Here is a 22,754-nt window from a genome sequence, read left to right as displayed (position 1 = left end):
GTACTTCGGAACGTAAGAATGAAACCACAATGGCTAGTAGGTAATGAATAATAATGTTATTTACAGACGAGATTCACATGCAGAAAGTCACATTACAAAAACATGATTGTGAAATTAACAAGTTGACATCATAATGATATTAAAACGGATCATTCAATGGGACACAAAATACTAGTTTTGTGGACAGAAACCCAACCCAGTCCAATCACTAACTTTTTTTGGCAATTATGTGATCAGCCTCTGAACTGTCAATTTTATCTTTCAGCAGATTTTCGATATCTTCTACTTTGAGTTTCTGTTTCAGCGATTTATCATTATCTTCTTGTTGAGGAAGCTGTTCCTCCTCATCACTTTGGTCCTCAGATTTTATTTTGGTCTCCTGCTGTTCAGACTTCATTTCTTTGTCATCATTGACAATCTCTTCTTTTGGAACAATTTCACTTTTGCTTGATGCACCATCTTTTTCCACTTTCCTTAATTTGTTTGCTTTAAAATTACCCCTTCTTTTGGTTTCTTGATCCTTGCTCTTCCCATCTTTTGTCCTTTTGCTTCCTTTACAGCAAGTGTCTTCATACACTTTTCTCATTCGTTTCACCTGTTATAATAAAACAAAAGCAGAATAATAGAAAAGAAACACTTCTTCCAAATAAAAAGAAAAAAAAGGAAAAAAAAAACTTATTGATAAAAGTTTAGCACACCTCCTCAGAGGGAATAGTCCACGATTTTGGTGGTCCATTTTGCTTTGTGGGATCTTCACTGATAGAATATTCCGGTATTGATATCCCAAGCTGCTTGCAAACTCCCACCATGACATCATCAACATAAGTGCGAATAATTAGATCTGCTTTTTTGTCCTGGAAATAAAGAGTGTTTATTGTTAATAAGCTGTTTTATCTTTTCACAGAATTTTCCTTTCTTTTGTTCCATTTTTTTAGAACATAGATTAGTAAAATACTAACATGTTTGGTTGGCTGTAGGTTGCAAATAACAACACGACCACATTCTCCATGCTTTTTGGTATGAAGAGGTAAGTTGCCACTTGGAACAATTTGCAAAGTTGTCCCAAGGCATATACTGAGATCTGCCACACTGAGAAGAAAATGGGTTACACAACATAACCGAAATAAGAGTCCCCATCCAGGGCTCTACTTACCATGAGTGAAAGTCAGAGAGAGCAAGGTCCTTTTCAGGCAAGTTATGTTCCCAATCTAGAAGAGTGTCATGCAAACGTCCTCGGCATGGCCTTCCATTAAGTCGAGTACTAGGACAGTTGGTACCAAGGCATTTTTGACCAACTGTAGGTGTAGCAGAATTACGAATAAATTGACTGTGAAAAAAAGAAAATCAGCCCACATTAGAAAGGTAAAATCAAATTATCAAAAATAAAACGTTTAAAAATTATCATGCTTACCTATTGCATTGGTTGCATTGCTCTATGAACATATTACCATGGAGTTCAGCTAAGTTGGCTCTTTTTAAGTTTGAACGCAAATGGAGGCCATCAATATTTTGACTGACAACAAAATGGACCTTACCTGAATAATGTAAATATTAGACATTATGAACTTGGCAGTCTAAAAAAAAGTCTAAAAAAACAACTTTTACTGGTACAATCAAGCAACACAAACCAGCTTTGACGAGAGCTACAAGAGCCATATGTGTTTTTGTTGGTACAGCATCATTGAAAGAAATGTTGATATTTGGTTTTTCACCTTTAGCCTCTAGAGTCCAAACACCATTAGGTCCTCTGAAAAAAAAAGACAAAGAAGTAAAAAAATTAAGCACAAGCATAAATACTTAAATCCTTAGGTTACTAATCTTCATGTGAGCATGTACCTGAAATCTGGAATACCCGCTGAAGTGCTGATGCCAGCTCCAGTATGTACCACCACATGTTTTGCAGCTGAGATCCAAGATGCAAGTTGCAAAATTTTTTCCTTCACTTCGTCATTACTGTCGAATTTCTGCAAACAAATTGAACAATAAAATAACTATTATGCTAGTAACAACAAAACTACAGACTTGCAGGCACATTCTTTAAAATCAGTCAAAAAAAAAAAAAAAAAAAATTGATCCATGCATTAAAATAAAAAAAAGTAAAATTTACCAAAGCTGATCAAACAAAAAATTGACCACAACAAATTAAAGTTTAACATTTGACTGAAATATGTAGCTACACAAATTCCTCACCTCTGCCAGACCTAGCTTCCCTTTATCATGATATGGAGACAAGCCGTCTGCATAGTTGCACGACATAATTTTTTTTGCAGCCAAAGTACCGGGGCAAGAAATAAACAAATACTGGAACCGGTCAAGAAAATAAGCTTGTTGTTGTTATTTACGATGCCCTGCACATAATGCAGCAGTCTTCCCTCCTGTGTATATAGAGAGTACTCGCACGTCTCCTGCATGTAATATTCAAAAGTGTCAATAATCACGTACTGGGTAGGGGATGGGTGCTTGTTCACTGATTCTTGCATCATTTTCTTTGTCAGTGCTAGAACAGTTAGGTAGGTTATTGCCATCTTTTAAATAAATCTATGATCTAACTTTCACGTGTCTGCATGTATTAGAACTATCAGCATAACGAGTGAATTCTGTAATTTTTTGAGTGTTCAGCAGGTTATGGTTTCTTGTTTTGGTCTGGCTACACTTCCAAGCCTCCTTGATTTATCATAGGTCTTAGTCCCATTGATTGTTTGTTTGTTTCCAGCAACAGCTTGACGACTTTTGGTCTGTTCAGACGGCACAAGAATGGATCTTCAATTCACCAAAATCCATCGACGGGACCGAGAAGAAGTACTGTCATACTTCAGCGAATGCAATCAAAACACTCTTATTGAAGCATGTCTCATCAAGGATGTTGGCGGGACACCCAGCTTCAGTGAGCACTTTGGGGAACAAACGAGCTATGATTTAGCTCAAACTTCTACGCTTAACACTAAAAAGGTTCCTCCAACTAGAAAGAGTTTAAGTGCTACAAAGCAGAAAAATGTTCAGATCCAAAGAAACATTGAAAACATTGAAAACATTGAAATCACTGCCAGATCTGCATCAAAAGTCTTATCTATTGTTGAATACAAAAGGAAAGAAGTAGGTATCACGCTTTCACTGTGACCGTTTGTATGTTGTACACTTTGTTGGTACTAATTTAAGGATCTTGTTGATTACTTTTTAGGATGCTATTGCCAGGTCCAAGGCAGCCCTAGATGCAAGAGAAGAGCAAGAAAGAGTGGCTTTTGAGGCTCAACTACAGGCTCAGCGACAGGCACAAGAATTGAAATCCAATAAAGAGCAGTTGCAGCTCTTAAAAGAGCAAGAGGCATTTGCTGCTGAGCACAAACAACGTAAAGAATTGCAGCAACAGAGACTTGCTCAGGTAGATTTTGCATTATGCTGTTGCAAATAAAATGTTACCCCAGCCGTTGTATTGACTTTGACATTATTGCATTGCAGAGACTTTCCTTACGAGATGAGCAAATTAAAGCCGTGGAACTCCTAAAAAAGGAGGCAGAAGCAGAACATAAGAAGAAAATTGCTGAAATTTCTGCCTGTGTTAAGGCAGTTGATCAATATTTCACCCAATTCTCTGATGTCTTCCATAAAATTCATCACGAGTTTCAGTAAGCTGGTTTCTGTTAGTTGGAAGACTACCCACTTGTATTTCAATTCTTTCAACACATTTATTGTTGCAGATCAAATCAGACTTTATTATCTCCTCTAGCCGTTGAGGTCAAGCCTCTCAACATAAGCATGCATTCCTTAATACAGCGTATGAAAACTGAAGATGTAAACAAAAATGATGTTGAGGCAGCAAAGAACCTATGCTCTAAAATCAACTTAATATATGCCAATATTTTGGAGGAAGTTGGTAAGAGGAATTATTCTGTTCTTGCAACAATACTGGCTGTGTAAATTTTCTGCCAGCTGATTTCTGTAATTTACATTTCAGCCAAAGCTAAAAAGCAGGCTGAGGAAAAAGAACTTCTTAAGAAACAAGAACTTGAGGCTCAAGCCCAATTCAAGCAAAACCAGGCACAACCACAGGATGTGACAGCTTTTAGTGTTCAAGTTGTAAAAGACTCTGGTTCAGGTGATGGTAAGCTCCAATTGCTTTAACATTGAAAGGTATTTTAGTCTCTTGGTTTTATGGTTATCACCAACTCTATCTGGTATTTCAAGTCTGTTTCGACAACTTTGAACACGATGCACAACATCATTTTGTGGTACTCCGGTCTGTTTCTGTAACACTATACTGTACTAACAAATTGTTTTTTCATTTTGATGGAAAAGAACTTTCAGATTGTGTTGCAAGAGAATCTCTCCAATGGTACAGACAACTAAAAATACTCAAGCAAAATAATGAGAAATTATTTGAACAGTTGATAAAAGATGACAGTTTCAAAAAATATAGATTTGACTGCCAGGTAAATCCAATAAATATACCCAAACTAATCTCTGATACTGTGTTTTAATAGAATAAGGTATAATGTGAGGTTTTCTGTATTTTAGAAAGCAGTTAACATCCCTGTTAATGCAATATCTCCTGTGAATGCATCTCATCTGCGAGATAAGCTTCAAAAGTTGAGTCATCTTTTATCGGGTCACCCAGTTGTTGTCGGTGATGGAGCTCGGGTATCAGCTGCCCAGCATCCTGCTGGCATTCCGTTCTGCAAAGATCTGCTCGCCAAAAAATTTGTGGTGTGTAGTTTTATAGTACATTTATTCTAAAATTGTATTTTTTTTTGTTGTTGTTCAAAATGTTTACGTTTGGTCCTTTATTCCCCTCAATTCTAGAAACAAGGTGCATCTACTGTGTCCAGCAAGCCAGAGGCAGCATTTGCAATTGCTGCAGTTGTGGTATCTCTCTGGCAAGAGTTCCCAGATTGGGGTCAGCTTCTATTAGCTCATTTTCACCATGAATGTCCCTACCTTGTGCCAGTTTTCTGGCCACAGTTGGAAGGACAGTCAAACAAAGATTATTACCTGTAAGCAGAAGTAAATTTTGTCTTATGTGTTCGTTTTGCAGTATTCTTTGCTCACTTTTCCATCTGTTTCTTTACTTTCTGACAGATCTTTAGGCTACACCTACAATGAAGATGGTGAAGTAGAAAAGCAAGATAAATTCTTGAAACGTATGTCTGGTATTATGAGGCTCTATGCTGCTATACTTATCACTCGCTTGCCACGTGACAAACAAACTTTGCCTCACCCTCATGACTTGGGAAATGGGTGGCGATGGCTTACCGCTCTTCTTAACCTCGGTTTGTTAATGGTTTTGTTCAGGAATATTGGTTTATTTTGAATTTTTTCATGAATACTAAATTTGTTTTTGAGTTGCAGAACCCCGACCAGATATTTGTGCCTCTCTTTTGTATGATTTTCTGGAGGTGACAGGAAGCAGTTTGTTGGAGCAGTATGGTCGTCAGTACCGCAAGCTTCTAGTAATTATATGCAAAGGATATTTTCCACGACTTCAAAAGGTAATTAATTTCTTTTATCTAGTCTTTGACCTTTTGCAGTACATTTTTATTTCAAGGCTTCTTGGTAAAAACATAAATTTATTCTATTTTCAGATTGCCATAAGCTCCAGTGGACCCATTGTACGATTGGAAACTTTCCTTCAGACAATTCTTAAACAGGGAAGTAAACCACCGGTAGGTTTACTTCCTACCAACTTCTGGTAATTTTTGGAAATAGCTTGATTTTTCCAAAACATTTTACTTTAGAAGTTTTTTTTGTTTTTTTTTTAAATGTACATGCGGCTTATAAACCCCTTCAATTTTATTTGTTTTTGTTTTTAAATGAAATCATTGTGGATGTAGAAATTATGGAACATATTTGACAATAATACCATTTATTTATTTATTGTAATCTGTACATTATATGCAACCATGCCCCTATTGACTTGCAATGGTTCTTTATTGCGTCAACAAATGAAACCGATCACCACTAGCTCTGATGATCCTACATCAAAGCCATAACTATAAACCTTCACAAAAATAACTCAGACAAACATATATGACTGTTGTTAAATCTATGATTGATAACAATTATATGAAACAAGTAAAAGGAGAGTCAACAAACCAAGAGATCACAGCTTAGAGATACTTACAATAAAATTCAACAACAATCCATTACCTAAATCCAGCACTGGGAATGGATGAACAACTTGGCCTCCATTATATTCTGTATAATAGACACAAATCAACAAGAGGGAGAGAAAGAGTTTGAGAAATTCAATGGTTACTGTAGGGGACAGCTTCAAATAGTAGAAGTAAGTTTAACCCATCCAATTGTCTATAATTAAGATAAATAACCTTCAGAGAAACTGTAGACGACAACAGTTAATGAGATCATTTTTTTCTAAGGAAAAAAAATGAGTGCCATAAGTAAAAAGCCAACGTTCAAAAATAAAGGGGGAGAGGGAGATTAGAGTGGAATGAAAGCGTAGCAACGGCAATACTCACACACACAAAGGTACCAAGTATGCAATCACCTCTATTGCATATCCTTCCTAGCATAGAGTAACAGCTCTTAAAGGTTTCAAGTCAAAAAGTTTTTAAAAAATATTTTTTTAAAAAAGTACCTTAAAAGGAACAAGTTATGTGAAGAATTCTTTGATATGGGAACAAAATTAAAACAATGTTTGCATACTGGTCCTTTCTGTACATCCACACATATTTACCCACAAGCACACAAAAGAGAAGTCACAACCTACACACTGTAACTTCATGACATGATGAACAAAGTATTCTTTCCATCAATATAACTTTCAAAAATTTGTTTCCCCCACATTTACAATAATACCTTGTCCAAGTCTCACAAACACACATATTTACAAAGTAAACAAACACAGCAATCATAGCCACTGGCTAAAAGCCTGATTGGTATTTAATCATACAATTAGCAACATGCTTCTAAAAGTAATTGCATCACATAACTGCTTGCTTGACACCTATAAAACATTTATATTACTGGAAGTTATTAAAGTACTTCAGGAGGTCATCATTTCAAGAAATGAATCAAATCTGGTTTACTCCTGGTACATGCATGCAATAACGTGGGCATAATAAGATATAAATGGTACATACAGTAGATGAATAGAAGATAGGGAAACAAGGGGACATCATTGCCATGTTTGTAACAAGTTTTCTCAAGACGAAGTAGAAAAAAACAGATACCATATTTTCAGAAGTCTCTTGCATTTAATTTGAGAAAGTAGCAGCATCTAGGAAGATGATTTCCAATATGTAATGAAAACCATTTAGAAATGTTCTCCTCTGGCCATTTCTAACATGACAGTATGGGAGAATACAGGTACTGAAGACTGACTATGAGGCAAATTCAGTTTACATACTTGTTGAATATGAAATAAAATATTGGAGTTAGCTGATCATGAGGATGTAATATGTAGTTAATTTATAATTAAAACAAACATTGAAAAATACACTTTCCAAAGTTAAACATCTTGAACATGGAGATGAATGTACTAAGTTAACAAAGCCATACATGGTTAAAAGGGAATGTGAAGTGTTTGCCCACTTGGAAACATTCTCTTTACGAATTAACAATTTCTCTCAACATCATCTAAAACATGTTTCCAACTGGGCTAACACTAAAACAGTACTAGAATGTACACATAGCAATTCAATTCAACAAATAACAGTCTTCCAGTCAACAAACTGTTATAAAAGAGAGCCCTGGATTGGTGTTCAATCCAACCCAATCCAGGTCTCTACTCTACTACAATACTTAAGAGTGAACAAACACTCGGCCTATTTATTATAATTTTACATTATTAAATTAAAGGTTCCAATTTGTTCGTATAATGCAAGGAAAAGCTGTTGGGAACCCAAAGAAAGCTATGTTGAGACTGAAAGCTTACAATAGTCCCAAATACTTTGTCATGGATTGAATGGCTGCAATGTTTTACAACAAACAATTCATCAGAATGCATTGGACATCAGTCCACCTCTTAAATTCTTCCCATATGGCAAGTACAACAACTCTACCACATATTACAATTAGTAAAACAAAATCAAACTTTATTTTAAGGAATAGATCCTTGCAAACTAGGCACTGAACCAACCAACATTACTTCAAATCAAGGAAATTAGACAACAAACAACAATACAAAAGCAACCACTATTTTTCCAAGTCGGGAACTGAAATGTAACTTACACACGTGAAAGGTATTAATTGAGCAATGTGAAATGTGCTCTTAACATACCACCTACTAAAGCATATAAAAACACAACATCCATAAATGCGCCTCCTTACACATTCATATGCAGTATCCCATGTTTTGTTTTTTTGTGAGGATGTGTTCAAATATATTCTTATGGCAGCCTAAAATCAACAAACAATAACTAACTTTAAAAAAATCAAGGAGAGCATGATGGTTTAATACTACAACGTGTAATGGAAGTAAATTGGCACCAAGTAATTTAAGAAGGGCACACCAGCATTTCTTTTCTCTACCTAACTAAAGGCTCACACTGTGCTAACCTGCAAAGATCCACGGTTTTCCATTTCAACTGTATTGTTTTTCCGGCCTAAAAGAGGAGTTGCAGAGCTATTCGGTGTGCCCATGTCACCATCAACAGTGTCACCCGAATCAACAGTCATGAACGAACCTGAATCACTCGGAGGTCCTCCATTATTGAGGATGTTTTCAACACTACCTGCCGAATTTTTATCAATCGAATCGACTGAAGCAACACCATCATCCATCATGAGTCCTCCATTTTCAGAGTTACCTCTTTTTCGCATACTATCAAGCTCAAATGAATCCCCATTCAAGACTGGAAGTTTTGCAGAGCTCTTACTTTGCTGGGGAGGAGTTACTTTGCGCTCTTGACTGCCTTCCTTGCGCCCTCTTTTCCCTACCAATGCCTGTAAATTTGGCAGCTTCGGCAAACTCATGCCACCTGGAGCTCGAAGAGAACTACCCCGTGGGGTCAACCTCTCAGGTCCCGATGTACCGCCAGCACCAGTATTGTCATCCTCTTTTTCCTCTGATATGGACATTAAATTTTTAGGATCCTTCACATCTGCTGCTGATCCATCAACAGGCTGCTGGATAGGGATGTCATCTGTAACACAAGAAATCACTTTCAGTGTCACATTTCACTCCTTTTGGAAAAAAAAAATGTGCCAACAGGAAAAAATGAAGGAATTGGAATCAAAGCTGTGCAAATGTGAAGTAAAATAAATTTAATTTGTAAGAATGATTCAATTTTGAACCATAGAATTTGTTAAAAATGTATGGTAATAGTTAAAAGAAAGCAGACTGTAGTGGAGTGGGTAAATATAGTGTTACAATGGTGACAGAGTACGGCTATTCTCAAACAGCGTTGTGCTTCCAACAATTTTAAAACATACATGAACATGCATAACCGACAGTTATGACCTTACTCAAGTGCTTAAGTGCCCTCTATGTTTGTGCAGATGCCTCTGAGCTAATTTAGCTACACTCGTATTACCTTCAAATTAACTAATTAAATTATCCGAACAAGCCCAAACTACATTTTTCTTCAGTAATTTATTTCTCTTGGCAAGGAGAAATACTTATGCTAGCAGGACGACCACTAGTTAAGTGTCCTCTTTCCTTGTCATAGCTTACAATTTCCTCTTCAGACAATTTAAACAAACGAGCACCAGCACTCATTCGATTAGATGACTTAGATGGAGATCTTGAGTCAGGTATATCTCTCAGAACCACCTCATTCAGTTTGGGTGACTGAGGGCTGCTCCTTTCTAGAGATACAATCCCATTTTCTTTCAGTATGATTTTACTTGGCGAAGAAAAATCTCCAACGCTTTTGCAGGCATTTGGAGAATTGGTTCCACTGCGACTGCTGCTTCCCCTACGAGATGATGCCTTTTTTGGAGATGCTTTACGTTCTTTTTCCTCAACTAATTTGCTCTCAGTAGCCTCTTCTTCTACAGATATTTTGGTTGAATATCTCCAGGTTCTGCCTTTGCGATGTCTTGCAGGGCGCAAGGGCATGTCAGGGCTTACTTCAAGGCTTCCCTTGCGTTGTTGGTTTAACATTAACTCGTGTTGGTTTGGAGAATGACTTGAACCAAGGTCCTCCTCAAGGTCATCTTATAATGTAGTTGAGGAAGAGGGACACATGCAGCGTGCGCAATCAGACCAAATACATAGTTAAACAGACCAAAAATACCATTTGTACAGGCTAAAAATGCATAAGAGCAAGATGTAGGTAAAGAAGAAACCAAATCAATAAAAAAGAATTCATGGGCACTACTATAAAATAGCAGGAGCTATTGAAAAATTTATGATGTTCCCACAAAATTAAAAGTACAAATGAGCACATGCGAAAAAATAAACAACGAATTTTAGTAAAGGAAAAGAAAAGAAATGAGTCTAGTTGACATTTAATAAAAAAAAAAAAGCAGCTGAATGATCATTGTCTGATGAGGGGATCAATCCGTAAAGTATACCCTTGAGCCATGATGATAAACTGTCCAAAAGGTTTCTGCATGCATAAACAAAATGATATAATGAATAGAGAAATTTTATGTTTTGCACAAGGCAAATCACTACAAGCTGTTAAATAGTTAGTAGCAAATTTTTAATTTTTTAAAAACAAACCAGGCAAAAAGTATAACTAACATGCTATTAAAACAACCTAATTAAAAATTGAAAACTGACACCTTGTACAAAATACACTTTTTGGGGGGTTGAAGAAAATGGGGTTGAAAATACCAGTAGGCCAATCCTGTCAAAATTGGAACCAAGAACTATTTCTACACTCATGGGTGACATACCTGGTAACTTCTTTGTCCTGAATGATGCATTTGTGATCATCGATTTAGAAACTGTCACTGTGTTTGTAGAGGGAGAGACAGCCATACTTATTCCCATAGGGCCATCCAGTGCTTGACCTAAAATACAGAATGATTGTAATAAAACATAAGAAGCAACGCAAAGCACACAAGTTTCTTCCTTCCCAAATCAGTTACACAAACAGTCCAAAACTCCAACAGTTTTTGTTTGGATATTTGACGAAAAGGAAAAAGCGACAAGTTCAATGCCTTCATAAGGCAATAAGACTTCAGCACCCTTCTTTCATAGATATAGGCTGTTACCTATAGCTCACTTTCTTTAGGGTCTTGGGCTTCTAATATGGTCACTATGTGCACAAAATTCGCAGTTGCTTCATCAATGGATTGCACAATGCGTTTTCTGACACATTTAATTTCCTCACAGGCACTTTTCACTTCATCGAGAGACTGCCATACATTAACATAGCTCTCATTGGTAGCGACAGAGTGTCTTGCAACCACAGACAGTTCTTCACAAGCAGAGTCAGCTTCCACCATCTCTGGTCAGAACATTAGTAGTAATGGGGAAAATCTCAAAATGTTTAGGGAGAGTATTGTCAGACAATTTGAAGGGGATCTTGACCAGAGAATCAGTATAAGAGGATGAAAAATTAGGTTACCTGATGGAGCATCCTTGATAGAGTTACGGATAGCTCCAGATACAAGTATAATGTCAGGAAGGCACTCATAACAGCCTCTAAAGTGTACATCTTCCAATGCCTGCACAGCTATTGAGCTGAATTCATTAAACCTGATGTAAACAAAGGTCAAGATAAAAATCAAATATTAGTTAAAGTAAGGAAACATGTATAAAGACAGATTGGTTTCACAAATCTACTTACATAGCAAAGTATATTGCGTGGAGCAGTTCCAACAAAAATTGAGAGGATACTGGTATGCGTGGAGGAGGACGTTGAGGTGACAGCGATGTGGAACTTGGGTGACTGCTCACCCGAGTAAAGCCCTGTGCAGTAATCCTACAACAACACAACTCTTAAATGTAGAATGGAACATTTAAAAACACTGTTAAAATTTGTTTGCAAACATGCTTACTTTGAAGAAACCCTACAAAGCTTCTCAAGGGCAGACTTATGGAATCTGCTTAAGTTGCGATTGAAGACAAATAGTAGAGCAGTCATAGTCTTTAGTCTGTTCTGAGCATTTAGAGACTCTATTTGTGGTAGTGGACCCCATGATATTAGCCTGATATTACATTCCTCAAGTCGACGCAGTTCTTTTTGTGTAAGAGAAGCTGGGTCCAGGTGCATTGTCTGCAAAAATAGTAGAACACACATTAATTTTAAGTCAATAAAGACAGCAAAAAACAAAGCGCAAACAGAGCCACCAGCTTAACTAACCTCATGATAGATTGATGATTGTGCTAATGATGGTAAACGAAATGAAACTACCTTCGGCTCTCCTGATTCATCCACAACTTCCAAGTTGTAAATTCCAATAAGAAGAGTCTCTAGACTCCAACAATTCTGTAAGACAGTTAAAACACAGTTAGTTTTATTGCTATGGCACTTTTACAGTGTAGATTAATATTAATGCCAAAGACGTTACCTTCTTTTTCCCACATGCTACAGCGTTGAGATACACATAGACAAGAGTTGGTATGAATTGGAGTGAGAACTTTTGAAGTTCTGGTTCTTTTGAACGATAAAATGCAAACAGCTGGTTACACACTGGGTCGATAAGCTATTAAAAAATACAGAAAATTAGTGTAAGAGAAGAAACTAATTAACTTAACGCAACACAAAAACAAAATGAAGCCTTACTTTTTGATAATGGTCACGACCCTCAAGAACAGCATAAATAGAAGAGACCAGTTCTTGATTATGTTCTAAGGAAGCTACGAAGGTATGTGCCTCGACTGGACTAAGAGCAGCATAATCAGAAAGCCATTCACGAACCAGCTGTTCTGTCATGTTGACTCATCACTTTCTGTGAAACAGGATGACAATCATCAAAACTCAGAGCGGCCACACAAATGCGTCAGTTCACTTCAAAACATTGGATTTTTTTGATGAGGAAACGAGGTAAAAGCAACATAAAGTAGAAATATCAGTACTGGGCAGAGCAATGTTATGAAGGTTAGGTAACTTGTACTATGAAATGAACAAGAATATAGATAACGATTCCAAAGTCCAAACAAATAGGAGGGCAATCGAAAAAAAAAACCGCACAATAATTGCAGTTATACTTGTTGGACCCCAAAATTGATGACAGATCATGTGTAGGGTTATGTAAATACCACCCTAAAGTTCCAAAATGTAGACAGGTGGCGTTCTCTATCAATGAAAAATTACAAAGGGTCTGATTAAAAGACAACAATTTAGTTATTTCCTCATTGGGAGGTCCACAACAATGGATTTCTGGGCAATGCTTTGGTTTAGAAGTCCAGGTCAACTGGTGGGAAATAGGTCCCTCAGTTTGTTCATCGACCTAATAGTTGCTTTTGCCAGTAACAGGTTTCACACTTTAGGTCACAAGAACCAGCCTGAATAGAACTTGTATGCATAAATAGAATCATACTGTTCTCACTCCCACGATGAATATAATCAATAATGATCGACGATATCAACGATTCATCCATACACCCAACGACACGAACCTCCACAGCAGACGAAAATTAAGTTGGGCTGTGAGACGGGGATCCGCACCGGAAACCCTCTTTGAGAGCGCCAGGCAGCAGGCAGAGAAGACACCGGAAACAAGAGGCGCTAACGCTTGGCGCCAAATTTAAATTCACGCGGAGCACAATCTCCACAGAAGCGTCGTTCATTCATCAGAAGAAGAGGGTAAATTGCAGGGGCATTTTCAAAGCATTTGGCCCTTATTTTCTGGCCCTTTTCACTGCATCTATGTTTACTTTACTTGCTTTGATGGCAGGCGTCTATCAGAAAGACCCTGCCAACGGCCTAAAATTCGAAACTAAAGAATTGATAAAGGGACACGCTTCTGGTCGAATCATTGAGGGTCGACAGTAATTAACACATGGTCTGACGCGGTCCTAGGTATGATTCACACACCAGGAATGCAGCTACGCGCGTGGCGCGATTGCAAGCGGTGTCGGGAGATACTCACTCACGTCGCCTTCCCCCCCCCCCCCCTCTCCTCACGTCAATCAAGCACCTCGACGAGTATTGAACCCAGCCCTACCGCATTCCACCTCATCATCACCGCACAAATCGACTGCAGCCGAAGCACTCTCGGGGAAGGACTCTTGGTTTTTACAGGGCGTCGTCCCCGAAGCGAATTTTTAACTCAGGTTCGTCACCTCCTAAATCGGTCATAAGTCACCTGAACCGTCACAGACACATTCAGAGAAATCCTTTCAGCGTGTAGTGGGACCGTAAATACGAGAAGCGGAGGGGACGGGGTTGCGGTCGTGCCGGCGCTACCCCGCGCGCGACGCCAGTCTTCCCCCGAGAGTCCCTCGCTCGCGGGGTAGCGCCGCTCGTCTCCGTCGACACTCCCCGCGGCCCGCGGCGCTACGCGGCGCGGCGCCATCTTGCCCCGCAGGGCGACGCACCGTGGGCCAGAAGACCGGTGGGATCACACGTTCGGTTCGAGCCCTGGTTACCGACTCTAGGGCTCAAAGCGCGTCTAGAGTTTCGGCCGCCGGCGCCGGTCTTCTAGCCCACCGTGCGACGCGCCGGTCGTGGGACGCTGGCCCTCCCTCTGTCTCTGTCGCGCTCACGGGGCGAGCCGCTGGGGTGCGAGAGAGACAGAGCGGCCCGGAAGTGCGCCCTGCTTCGCCCTGCTTGCAGATCCTCGCGGCCCCTGGCGGCCCTTCGGGGCCCTTGGTGCTATCGCCGTGCGACTGCTTGACATAATCTCGGTGACAGCAAGAATGATGACTATGTAAATGAAAGGGAGCGACCGAGCGACAGAGCGACCGCAGGACGAGGAAAAGGAAAAAAAAGACGAATGAAAAAGAGGCGCTACGGGGCATGAAAAAAAAGGTGGCATTTTGAGAGTCGTCGTCGTGCTGCCGCGCTGTTCTCTGTTCTTTTCCCGTGGGGTGAATTCCGTCTCCGTCAGTCAGCGCGACGACGGGGCAGACCCCCCCCCTCCCCCGCCGCATCCTGTTCTCTCACTTAGACTGGAAACATTTAGATTTCGGTCGCAGCTTGGCGCGCCGCGGAGCAGGGAGCTGGTAGGGGCGGCTTAGGACCTGAGGATCGAGCTAGCCTATCGGCACCGCCGGGGCAAAAACCCTGAAAAGATAAGGAACGGTGGAAAAAAACGCCGAGACTGCCAGGGAAAACGGAGACCTCCTTTAAAATGTGGCGATCCGTAATTTTACGTAGGCAATATATTTTTATCAAGAATTTTGCAAAGAATACTCTGTATGTGAGACTGTGTGTGAGGGAGTGAACGAGCAGTGAGTAAATGCGTTCGGGAAAACGATGTCGGAGATATGGGGTCAGTTTCCGATGACGGGGAATAAAAAAACGAGGAAAAAGATAGCTGTTGTCCCTTACAACTTCCTTATCCGCGACATAATACCAATGGCCTCCTTCCCCTTACGTGGCAGGCACTACTTTTTCCCTCAATTCTCGGCCTGACGCCCTTCTCCCTCTCTCTCTCTCTCTCTCTCTCCCTCTCTCTCAGACACACTATCTCCCTCCCCCGCACACAAACCTCAAACTCGCCAGCACCTCGACCCGCGGGAATATGACACGGAAAGACAATAAAGAAGATTGTCGAAGACGCGCGATATCAGCGGGAGCGAGAGAGACGGAGAGAGTGAGAGAGCGCGGAGGGAGGGAAGGCCCACTGGAAGTAAATAAAATGAGGGTGAATGCTGAAAACAAAGTTGCCCTGACGGTCGCCAAAACGACTTGAGTGGTTGACACCCCATAGCGGTGTGACTGAGCTTCGTTTTTTTTTTTATGCCCTCCTTGTCTAGACGTTTATCTGAAACGGCAACATTTTTTCCTCCCATATTCCGGCGTTGGTTTTTGATAGGCGAAAAAGGTCAATTTTCATTATTATTTTTTTTAGTTCCAGAAAAACGCATTGGGAGTCAATGAATCCGCGAGAGAGGGAAGTCCCAGGCCGTATCGCTGCCGATCGGCGCGGCACAGGCCCGGCCGGACTAGCCGTCCAGGACCGTCCAGAGCCTTCCAGGACCCTGGGGGCGAGGCTCCAGTGAGGCTCCAGTGAGGCTCCAGTGAGGCTCCAGCGAGGCGCCAGCGAGGCGCCAGCCATGGGGCGAGTCCTGGTGCACTGATAGCCTGATAGATATGTCCGGCACCTCCCCTCCGCTGGGCCGGCAGGGCCGGCAGGGCCCGCTGGGGAGGTTGAGACGTCATCATAGACCTGTCATTCGCTGAAGCGGAGCGCACAACGCGCAGCGCGTAGCGGCGGGGCCACTGCCACTGCACTGCCAGGAGAGTTGACTCTTCCGAGCTCTGTAGGTCACACGTCATACGTAGCAATAATGTTTTGGAAAATTTATATAATTCCAGGTGTTTTACTTTATTTTTCGAGTTTTGTTTTTTGCGGCCGTCGCATGTTTTTCGAGAATGTGGAACACACATTGCGGTTGTCCGGCACAGGGCTCAGCTGCGGCGAGTCCATGAGAGGGAGAGAGAGAGCGGCCAGTGGAGTCGCAGTGGAGTCCCAGGCGGGTTCAGGCAGGAGGCTGATGATCCCGAACGGTGAGAGCGCCATACTCCGTCTCTCTCGCACGCCTACGGGGCCCGGGGCGGCCCATGAGTGCGAGAGAGACGAAGCGACGCAGTATTTGGAGCCGGCCTGCAGGACAAGCTCAAACTATACCCGCTAAATTAGCGATCTATCATCCGAGCCGACGCCGCGCCGCGCCCACCCCTTCGGGAGGCTAGGCTGCCTTCGCGACGGCGCGGGGCTCTGGACGAGCGGCGGCGAGCGGCGGCGCCGGCCTGGACGTCCACCCCGCAGACTGACTCCGAGAGTCCCTTTCGTCGCTCTGTCTCACTCACACTCATGGGCGTCACCCGTAGGAGTGAGAGAGACAGGGCGACGACAACGACACTCGGAGTCAGTCCGCAGGGCCGCGCACCGCGCCCCTCGGACGCAGCGCCGCGCCCTGGGGACCGCTGGGGACGCGCCACGCCGCCACCGCCCACATTCATCATAGTATTGTGGTATTTTTTAAACGCAGACATTTGTCTGGGCTGGTCTGGGCGGCCCAGCGGCCCAGCCCGGCAAAGCAGGGCGGTGGAGAGGGCGGTACACAGTGGGCCAGAAGACCGGCGGAGGCGGTCGAAACCGCGGACTTCTTGAGCTCCAGAGTCGCTCTACAGGACTGGAACCGAACGTGTGACCCCACCAATGGATTGCTCTCCGAACGAGGAATCCATTGGCAGGGTCACTCGTTCGGTTCGAGTCCTGCTTAGCGACTCTGGAGCTCGAAACGCGTCTAGAGTTCCTGGCCCGTCTGGCCCACTGTGCTGCCATGGCCGCGGGGCCGCGAGGTCCGCGGAGTCTTGCGAGGCGCTCCAAGGAGGGAGCGGCCAGGCGACCACCAATCACATCACCTGGCCGACTTTTTTTATGACGGCGTCGCCATGGCAACCGGCAGGTGTGAGGAGTGGCGCCGCGGCGCGGTGGGGGCGGGGTGGGGGCGGGGTGGGGGCGTGGCGGGGGACGGCCTCCGCGGTGGGGGCGGCACGCTGGCCACCAAACCCACCGCGGAAAAGCGTGCTGCGTCCCGGCATGAGACACCTAATTACTGAACCGAACAAATTTCACAACGTGTTTCAGGCAGCCAAAAATATTCAAACGCGTTTTCGGCGCTCGGAATTTTCCTGTGAACAAAAAAAGGGAATGTGCGGGGTCCCTATCTTCGCCTCCGACAATGCGACGCGTGCAGGGCGCGCGGCGCAGGGCCTACACTGACGGCGAGGCGAGGCGGCGAGACGCGGACCAAGAAACTCGATTTCCTCCACTTTTTGTGGCCGGCCTGTCACGTGCTCACGGATGCATATCAGGAATATGGAATACACGGCACTGCAAAAGCAACACATTTCCATCGCTCTCTCTCTCTCTCTCTCTCTCTCTCTCTCTCTCTCTCTCTCTGTGTGTGTGTGTGTGTGCGCGTGCGCGTGTGTGCCTGTGTGGAAAGTGTATGAAAAGCCATACAGTGTGCTGCCATGGCGCCTGATGGGTAGGCATCCCATCCGCTTCGATTCGGGGTGATGGCGAGCGGTGGGGCACTGGGGGGCGCGGCGGCGGCGACTCGAGACTCTCGGGCTGCAGGCTGAACCCCCGGCGGGGCCACAAGCAGGCACAGCCGTCCGCGACGGGGCCGCTTCCCGCTTCCGGCCACAGCAGACTGATTCCGAGAGTCGTTTTCGCCGCTCTGTCTCCCTCGCACCTACACCGGACGGTCCATGAGTGCGAGAGAGGCAGAGCGACGAAAACGACTCTCGGAATCAGTCTGCAGCGACGCCGAGGCCCCAGCGACGCCCCAGCGGGGCTCGAACCATTGTCAACACTTTTCTAAAGCGTTCCGCGCCGCTGCACCGGGGATCTGGGAAATCTCGTCCCGTTTAATGAAACCCACAGGATTACTCCGCGACACTCGGCGACCGAGGCCTGCTCGCTTGATTCAGAGTGGCGCCGCCGGGAGCCGCCACAGTGTGCTTCCTGGTCCGGACCGTTTTTGCGCTCTGCCCCGTTCCACAGTGCAGCGCCGCGGCGGCGCCGCCAGGCCGCCACTTCTCCGTGTCGCTGTTTATCAATTTGCGCGTGTCAACCGCGAGGAAAGGCGAGGCGGGGTGGCGGTGGAAATCGCGTATGTGCGCTGCGTCCGCAATACCACGTCGCAGCGCCTGCACTGCCGAGGCAAGGCGCCGCCCGCTCCGCCCGCTCCGCCAGCCGACTGCCGTTTTCGTCGCTCTGTCTCTCTCGCACCCTTACGGGACGCCCCGTGAGTGCGAGAGAGACAGAGTGACTCTCGGAGTCAGCCTGCAGCGCGAGGGTGCACTCGTGAGCGGCCTGCGAATCGCCCCCAACAATACCCGCGCCCAGCCCGAGCCGCATATGTCGGTCAAAACTCCCTCCCGCTTTGATGTCTCAATACGTTTCGAGGCGAGGTTTTGGCGCGCTGCGGGGCCGCGAGTGCGAAGGACCGTGCGAAGCGGAGACATTTTTGTCGCTTTCATGTATTTTTGTCGTTTGGGATGCGGGGCGGGTACCACCCTGCCGCTTGTGCCCCACCCACACCAGCACCCCCTACCCTTACTCCCCTTCCCCCCCCCCCCTCCCCCCCCCCCCTTTCCCTGACGGCCGGCAGAAGGCACCAGACGGCCAGCAACAAATGCGATTGGCCCGCAAGGCGCAAATGAAATCCGGTGGCGAGAAAAGCCTTCTTGCCGATCTGCTGGACCGTGTTTTTGTCACGCTCCTTTTTTTTTGTTCCCTCGCGCTGCCCTTTTTGCTCTTTTTTGGCGCCGACCCTAAAAGTAATGCTGGCCAAATAAATGACTGGCGAGGTCAGAGGCTAAAAGCCCGGCCCCTTGCAGTGTGTGTGACGCCTGCCGGCCGAGGTCCCTTCTCTCTCTCTCTGTCTCTCTCTCTCTCTCGCACGCACGGCGCGGCCCTCGTAGGGGTGCGAGAGAGACAGCCACGCAACGACAGACCGGAGTCGTTCGGCCCGACCAATGGACTGCCCTCTCTAGTGACTGCCCTGCCCGCGTACTCCGTGCGCACCGACTGCGACACGGTCAAAAACTAACGAAAATTGAGAGTTGAGACTGGGACATCGTTCATACAGCTCCACATTTTCTCAGCGGATAGCGAATTTTCTGCTTGTAAAAATTATAAACTAGCCACAGAACCGTCCAGGCTAATACTGTCCTTTCTTCGCGCGTTGTGGGCGGATGGGAGATCCAAGGGATGAAGGACCTCTTGGGACCGCAGGCCGCGGGCACGGGGAGGAGACTGATTTCGTTTCCGTCGCTCTGTCTCTCTCGCTCTCACGCGGCCCGCCGTACAGGTGCGAGAGAGACAGAGCGACGAAAACGACTCCCGGAACGGCAGTCCCAGCCCGGAGGTGAGCTCGGACCGCGGCTGGGCTGTTCTCCAATCAGAGTAAGTGACAGGCCAGCAGTGTCCCCACTGCCCGTTCCCTATTTCGTGTTTGCGGCCGCTTGCCGCTGCTTGCCATTTTTAGCGCCGGATTTAACACTGCGGGGAGGCGGGGCGGCGCGGGGCGGGGCGGGGCGGGGTCAGACGGAGTGTTTTCCTTTTTTTTGTGAGTTCCCTCCCCCTGTTCTTTTTTACGCCGATGGCTGCGGCTGGGGCTCGCGGCGCTTGTGGCGCGACACACAGACTGATTCGCGCCTCTGTCTCTCTCGCACCCACACGGGACGCCCCTCGAGTGCGAGGGAGACAGAGCGACGAAGACGACTCGCGGAATCAGTCTGCTGATTCCATTTGGCCGAGAGCAGAGGGGCTGTTTCACTTCGGTCGGTACTCGACCGCTTCAAGGAGGGTAACCTAACCTCGGTGTAGACTCTCGGGGTGGCTCTCTCTCTCTACACCGTGCCGTAGCTAAGCTACCCTGACCTGGCCTGGCCTGACTTGGCGACCAGACTCGACCTGCCCTGACGTTCCTGCCCTAACGGACCACGATGCCTGCAGGCGTTGTTCTTGAATTTCGTGATAGGACAAGGACAGCCTGCTGATTGCGGCGCTCTCTCTGGAGCTGGTGGTGTGTCTGAGAGCGCGCCCCTATCTGGTGCCCCGTGCCTCGTCTCCCCCAGAGTCTCCCCCAAACAGGCAGCCAGAAGACTGATTCCGAGCGTCGTTCCTGTCTCTCTCGCCCCTGTGAGGGCCGCCCCATGAGTTCGAGAGAGACAGAGCGACTCTCGGAATCAGTCTGCAGGCAGTCTGCTTGCCACCTCATTTGCAGGAGTGTGTTTGCGCTGCCTGCGCCTCAAGACAAACACGAGCGCGGCCAAACAGGAATCGGAGACTCGCTGTCTTGGCGGCGTGGCGCGGCGCGGCGCAGCGCGACGGAAAGAAGAAGGGTAGCGGCGTAGTCAAACATTACCGCGCGCCCACACTCACGCACACACTGGCAGACTGAGACACACCAACAGGCGGATACACGCACACACACTCTCTCTCACACAAACACACACACGCACACGCACACACACACACACACACACACACACATGAAGCATTGCTGGGTTGAACCCCGCCCCCCCCCAAATTTTCCGATACGACCCTGCTTCCCCCGCCGCCGGCCTGACTGCCTCTGTGTGTGTGTGCGTGTGTGAGTGTGGTGGACCTGGAAGGTGAGCCGCTTCCAGAGAGGACGTCGCGAAGCCCTTAATGACGTCCCGCGGGAACTGGAGCACTGCTGGAACACCACTGGAGCACCGCGCCGTGGCGATGGAGGCAAACGGCCTCTGCGCCTTGGTGGGCACCGCGCAGGGCCGCGCAGGAGGGCGGGGGTTGCAGCCCCGAACCTCTCCCCCCCCCCCCTCTCTCTGCCCCTCTCTGTGGGCTTGAGCAGGTTGGTTGATCTCTGAGGCGGAAAGGCGATTATTTTATCATCCCCGCGCCGAAACCGGAGCCGAGACGCGCCGAGCCGAGCCAGCCACTCCGCGATTCATCAACTGTGACTGATTAGGCCGGCACCGCGTTTTCTTTTTTGTCGCGTGAAGTTTCGCTGTTCTGGGGCGGAGCCGCGGACGGACAGACAGACAGGCGGACGGGCAGAGGGACAGACGGACAGACAGACAGACAGACAGACAGACAGACAGACAGACAGACAGACAGACAGACAGACAGACAGACAGACAGACAGACAGACAGACAGACAGACAGACAGACAGACAGACGGGCGGACGGGCGGACTGGCGGACGACGCGGCTTTGTGGCTCGTCCACGGCCAATTAGACATTCCACGCGTGTTAACGGGGTGGTAAGTGCCACTGGGGTTGGCGATCCGACAGCAGACCGATTCCGAGAGTCCTTTTAGCAGCTCTCTGTCTCTCTCGCACTCGCGGGGCGCCGCGTGCGGCCGCGTGCGGGTGCGACAGAGACAGAGCGACGCTCGCGGAATCAGTCTGCATAGGGCTGCCAGGGCCGGCCCTTTGGCTCATCCCGAAGGGTCGTCGCCTCGTCGCGTCTCTGTCGCACCCACGGGGCAGTGCAGGACTAGCGCACTGGGTGCGAGAGAGACAGCGCGCTCGGACGTTGTTCGCGCCATTCCTGCGTGTCGTAAACCAGCCCACCTGCCGGGCGCCAGGAATTTCATTAATCCAGTGGCGGTCAGTTTGACCCTGCCCGATGGCTGCGGAGTGCTACGCCGCTGCCGTGTTTGAGCGAGGCTAAGTGCTCGGCGGCGCGCTCGCCCAGCCAGAGCCTCCTCAAAGTCCTCACAGGCGAGCAAACGAGGGCGGGGTGGTTGAATCACGAATCCGTGTCGAAAATGGGGGCAGTGCCTGGAGAGGTAGTATCACCGCGAACGGTCCCCGACTAGACTAGAAGGCAGGAACAGAAGGTGAGGCAAAGGCCGCGGCCTGCGTTACCGCCTCGGTTACCGCCACTCCGCAAACAACAACAACAACACGGTGTACAGCAACAAGCCGTAACAGCAAAGGGCACGCCGTGGCCCCTCGCCACCCCGCGCGCACACATAAAGGGTTAATTTGGAGGGTGCGCCGCATGGCCTCGCAGGCATGGCCTCGCAGGCCTGGCGGCGGCGTCGCGGCGTCGCGGCCGTCTCCGCGCTAACGGCCACATAAGCGCCGCCGGTTATCGAGGGCAGGGGTAGGACGGGAAGGGCCACGGGGCCCCAGAGGGTTAATAGAAACGTAACGCAGTGCGTCGCGGCGGCCTCGACGGCGGCCTCGACGGCGGCCTCGACGGCGGCCTCG

General features: G+C 46.5%; 3 protein-coding genes across 5 annotated transcripts; 1 reads left to right on the top strand and 2 right to left on the bottom strand.

The window, feature by feature from the left end:
- Positions 1–34: 34 nt before the first annotated feature.
- LOC117644214 (NAD-dependent protein deacetylase Sirt6) lies at positions 35–2,367 on the bottom strand. The gene is made up of 8 exons (XM_034383483.1): positions 2,191–2,367; positions 1,837–1,964; positions 1,629–1,747; positions 1,412–1,535; positions 1,154–1,327; positions 960–1,089; positions 699–854; positions 35–595 (listed from the first exon to the last, which is right to left on the bottom strand). Exons 1-8 carry the CDS (start codon positions 2,254–2,256, stop codon positions 209–211), a joined length of 1,284 nt encoding a protein of 427 aa, XP_034239374.1. The 5' UTR covers positions 2,257–2,367; the 3' UTR covers positions 35–208.
- On the top strand, positions 2,364–5,874 carry LOC117644212 (nucleoporin GLE1). 2 transcript variants are annotated; one of them, XM_034383479.1, is made up of 12 exons: positions 2,364–2,510; positions 2,714–3,093; positions 3,179–3,379; positions 3,457–3,623; positions 3,696–3,871; positions 3,953–4,099; positions 4,294–4,427; positions 4,513–4,701; positions 4,798–4,988; positions 5,074–5,264; positions 5,344–5,483; positions 5,577–5,874. In XM_034383479.1, the coding sequence occupies exons 2-12, from the start codon at positions 2,755–2,757 to the stop codon at positions 5,685–5,687; spliced, it is 1,986 nt and encodes a 661-aa protein (XP_034239370.1). In that variant the 5' UTR covers positions 2,364–2,510; positions 2,714–2,754; the 3' UTR covers positions 5,688–5,874. The 2 variants fall into 2 exon arrangements, with proteins under 2 accessions (XP_034239370.1, XP_034239371.1); XM_034383480.1 differs by having other exon boundaries at positions 2,405–2,510; positions 2,720–3,093.
- Positions 5,875–6,862: 988 nt separating this feature from the next.
- On the bottom strand, positions 6,863–13,563 carry LOC117644213 (hyccin). 2 transcript variants are annotated; one of them, XM_034383481.1, is made up of 9 exons: positions 13,396–13,496; positions 12,639–12,804; positions 12,424–12,558; positions 12,216–12,341; positions 11,911–12,128; positions 11,700–11,834; positions 11,478–11,608; positions 10,801–10,917; positions 6,863–9,098 (listed from the first exon to the last, which is right to left on the bottom strand). In XM_034383481.1, the coding sequence occupies exons 2-9, from the start codon at positions 12,786–12,788 to the stop codon at positions 8,497–8,499; spliced, it is 1,614 nt and encodes a 537-aa protein (XP_034239372.1). In that variant the 5' UTR covers positions 12,789–12,804; positions 13,396–13,496; the 3' UTR covers positions 6,863–8,496. The 2 variants fall into 2 exon arrangements, with proteins under 2 accessions (XP_034239372.1, XP_034239373.1); XM_034383482.1 differs by having other exon boundaries at positions 8,497–9,098; positions 13,475–13,563.
- Positions 13,564–22,754: the final 9,191 nt, after the last annotated feature.

The sequence above is a fragment of the Thrips palmi genome, unplaced genomic scaffold (genome assembly GCF_012932325.1).
Source record: "Thrips palmi isolate BJ-2018 unplaced genomic scaffold, TpBJ-2018v1 HiC_scaffold_18, whole genome shotgun sequence".
NCBI classification, from domain to species: Eukaryota; Metazoa; Arthropoda; class Insecta; order Thysanoptera; family Thripidae; genus Thrips; species Thrips palmi.
Note: the sequence above shows the minus strand (reverse complement) of the source record. Positions and strands in the feature narration are given on the sequence as shown.

Excerpts from the sequence above, each read along its gene's own strand:
- LOC117644214 (XM_034383483.1), bottom strand. The coding sequence starts at position 2,256 with ATGTCGTGCAACTATGCAGACGGCTTGTCTCCATATCATGATAAAGGG. Across the intron at positions 1,536-1,628 it reads TGTAGCTCTCGTCAAAGCTG|GTAAGGTCCATTTTGTTGTC; the intron begins GTTTGTGTTGCT and ends TACATTATTCAG. Across the intron at positions 596-698 it reads GGACTATTCCCTCTGAGGAG|GTGAAACGAATGAGAAAAGT; the intron begins GTGTGCTAAACT and ends TTATTATAACAG.
- LOC117644213 (XM_034383482.1), bottom strand. The coding sequence starts at position 12,788 with ATGACAGAACAGCTGGTTCGTGAATGGCTTTCTGATTATGCTGCTCTT. Across the intron at positions 12,559-12,638 it reads GTCGTGACCATTATCAAAAA|CTTATCGACCCAGTGTGTAA; the intron begins GTAAGGCTTCAT and ends ATTTTTTAATAG. Across the intron at positions 12,129-12,215 it reads AATCATCAATCTATCATGAG|ACAATGCACCTGGACCCAGC; the intron begins GTTAGTTAAGCT and ends CTATTTTTGCAG.
- LOC117644212 (XM_034383479.1), top strand. The coding sequence starts at position 2,755 with ATGGATCTTCAATTCACCAAAATCCATCGACGGGACCGAGAAGAAGTA. Across the intron at positions 4,100-4,293 it reads AGACTCTGGTTCAGGTGATG|AACTTTCAGATTGTGTTGCA; the intron begins GTAAGCTCCAAT and ends TTGATGGAAAAG. Across the intron at positions 5,484-5,576 it reads ATTTTCCACGACTTCAAAAG|ATTGCCATAAGCTCCAGTGG; the intron begins GTAATTAATTTC and ends TTCTATTTTCAG.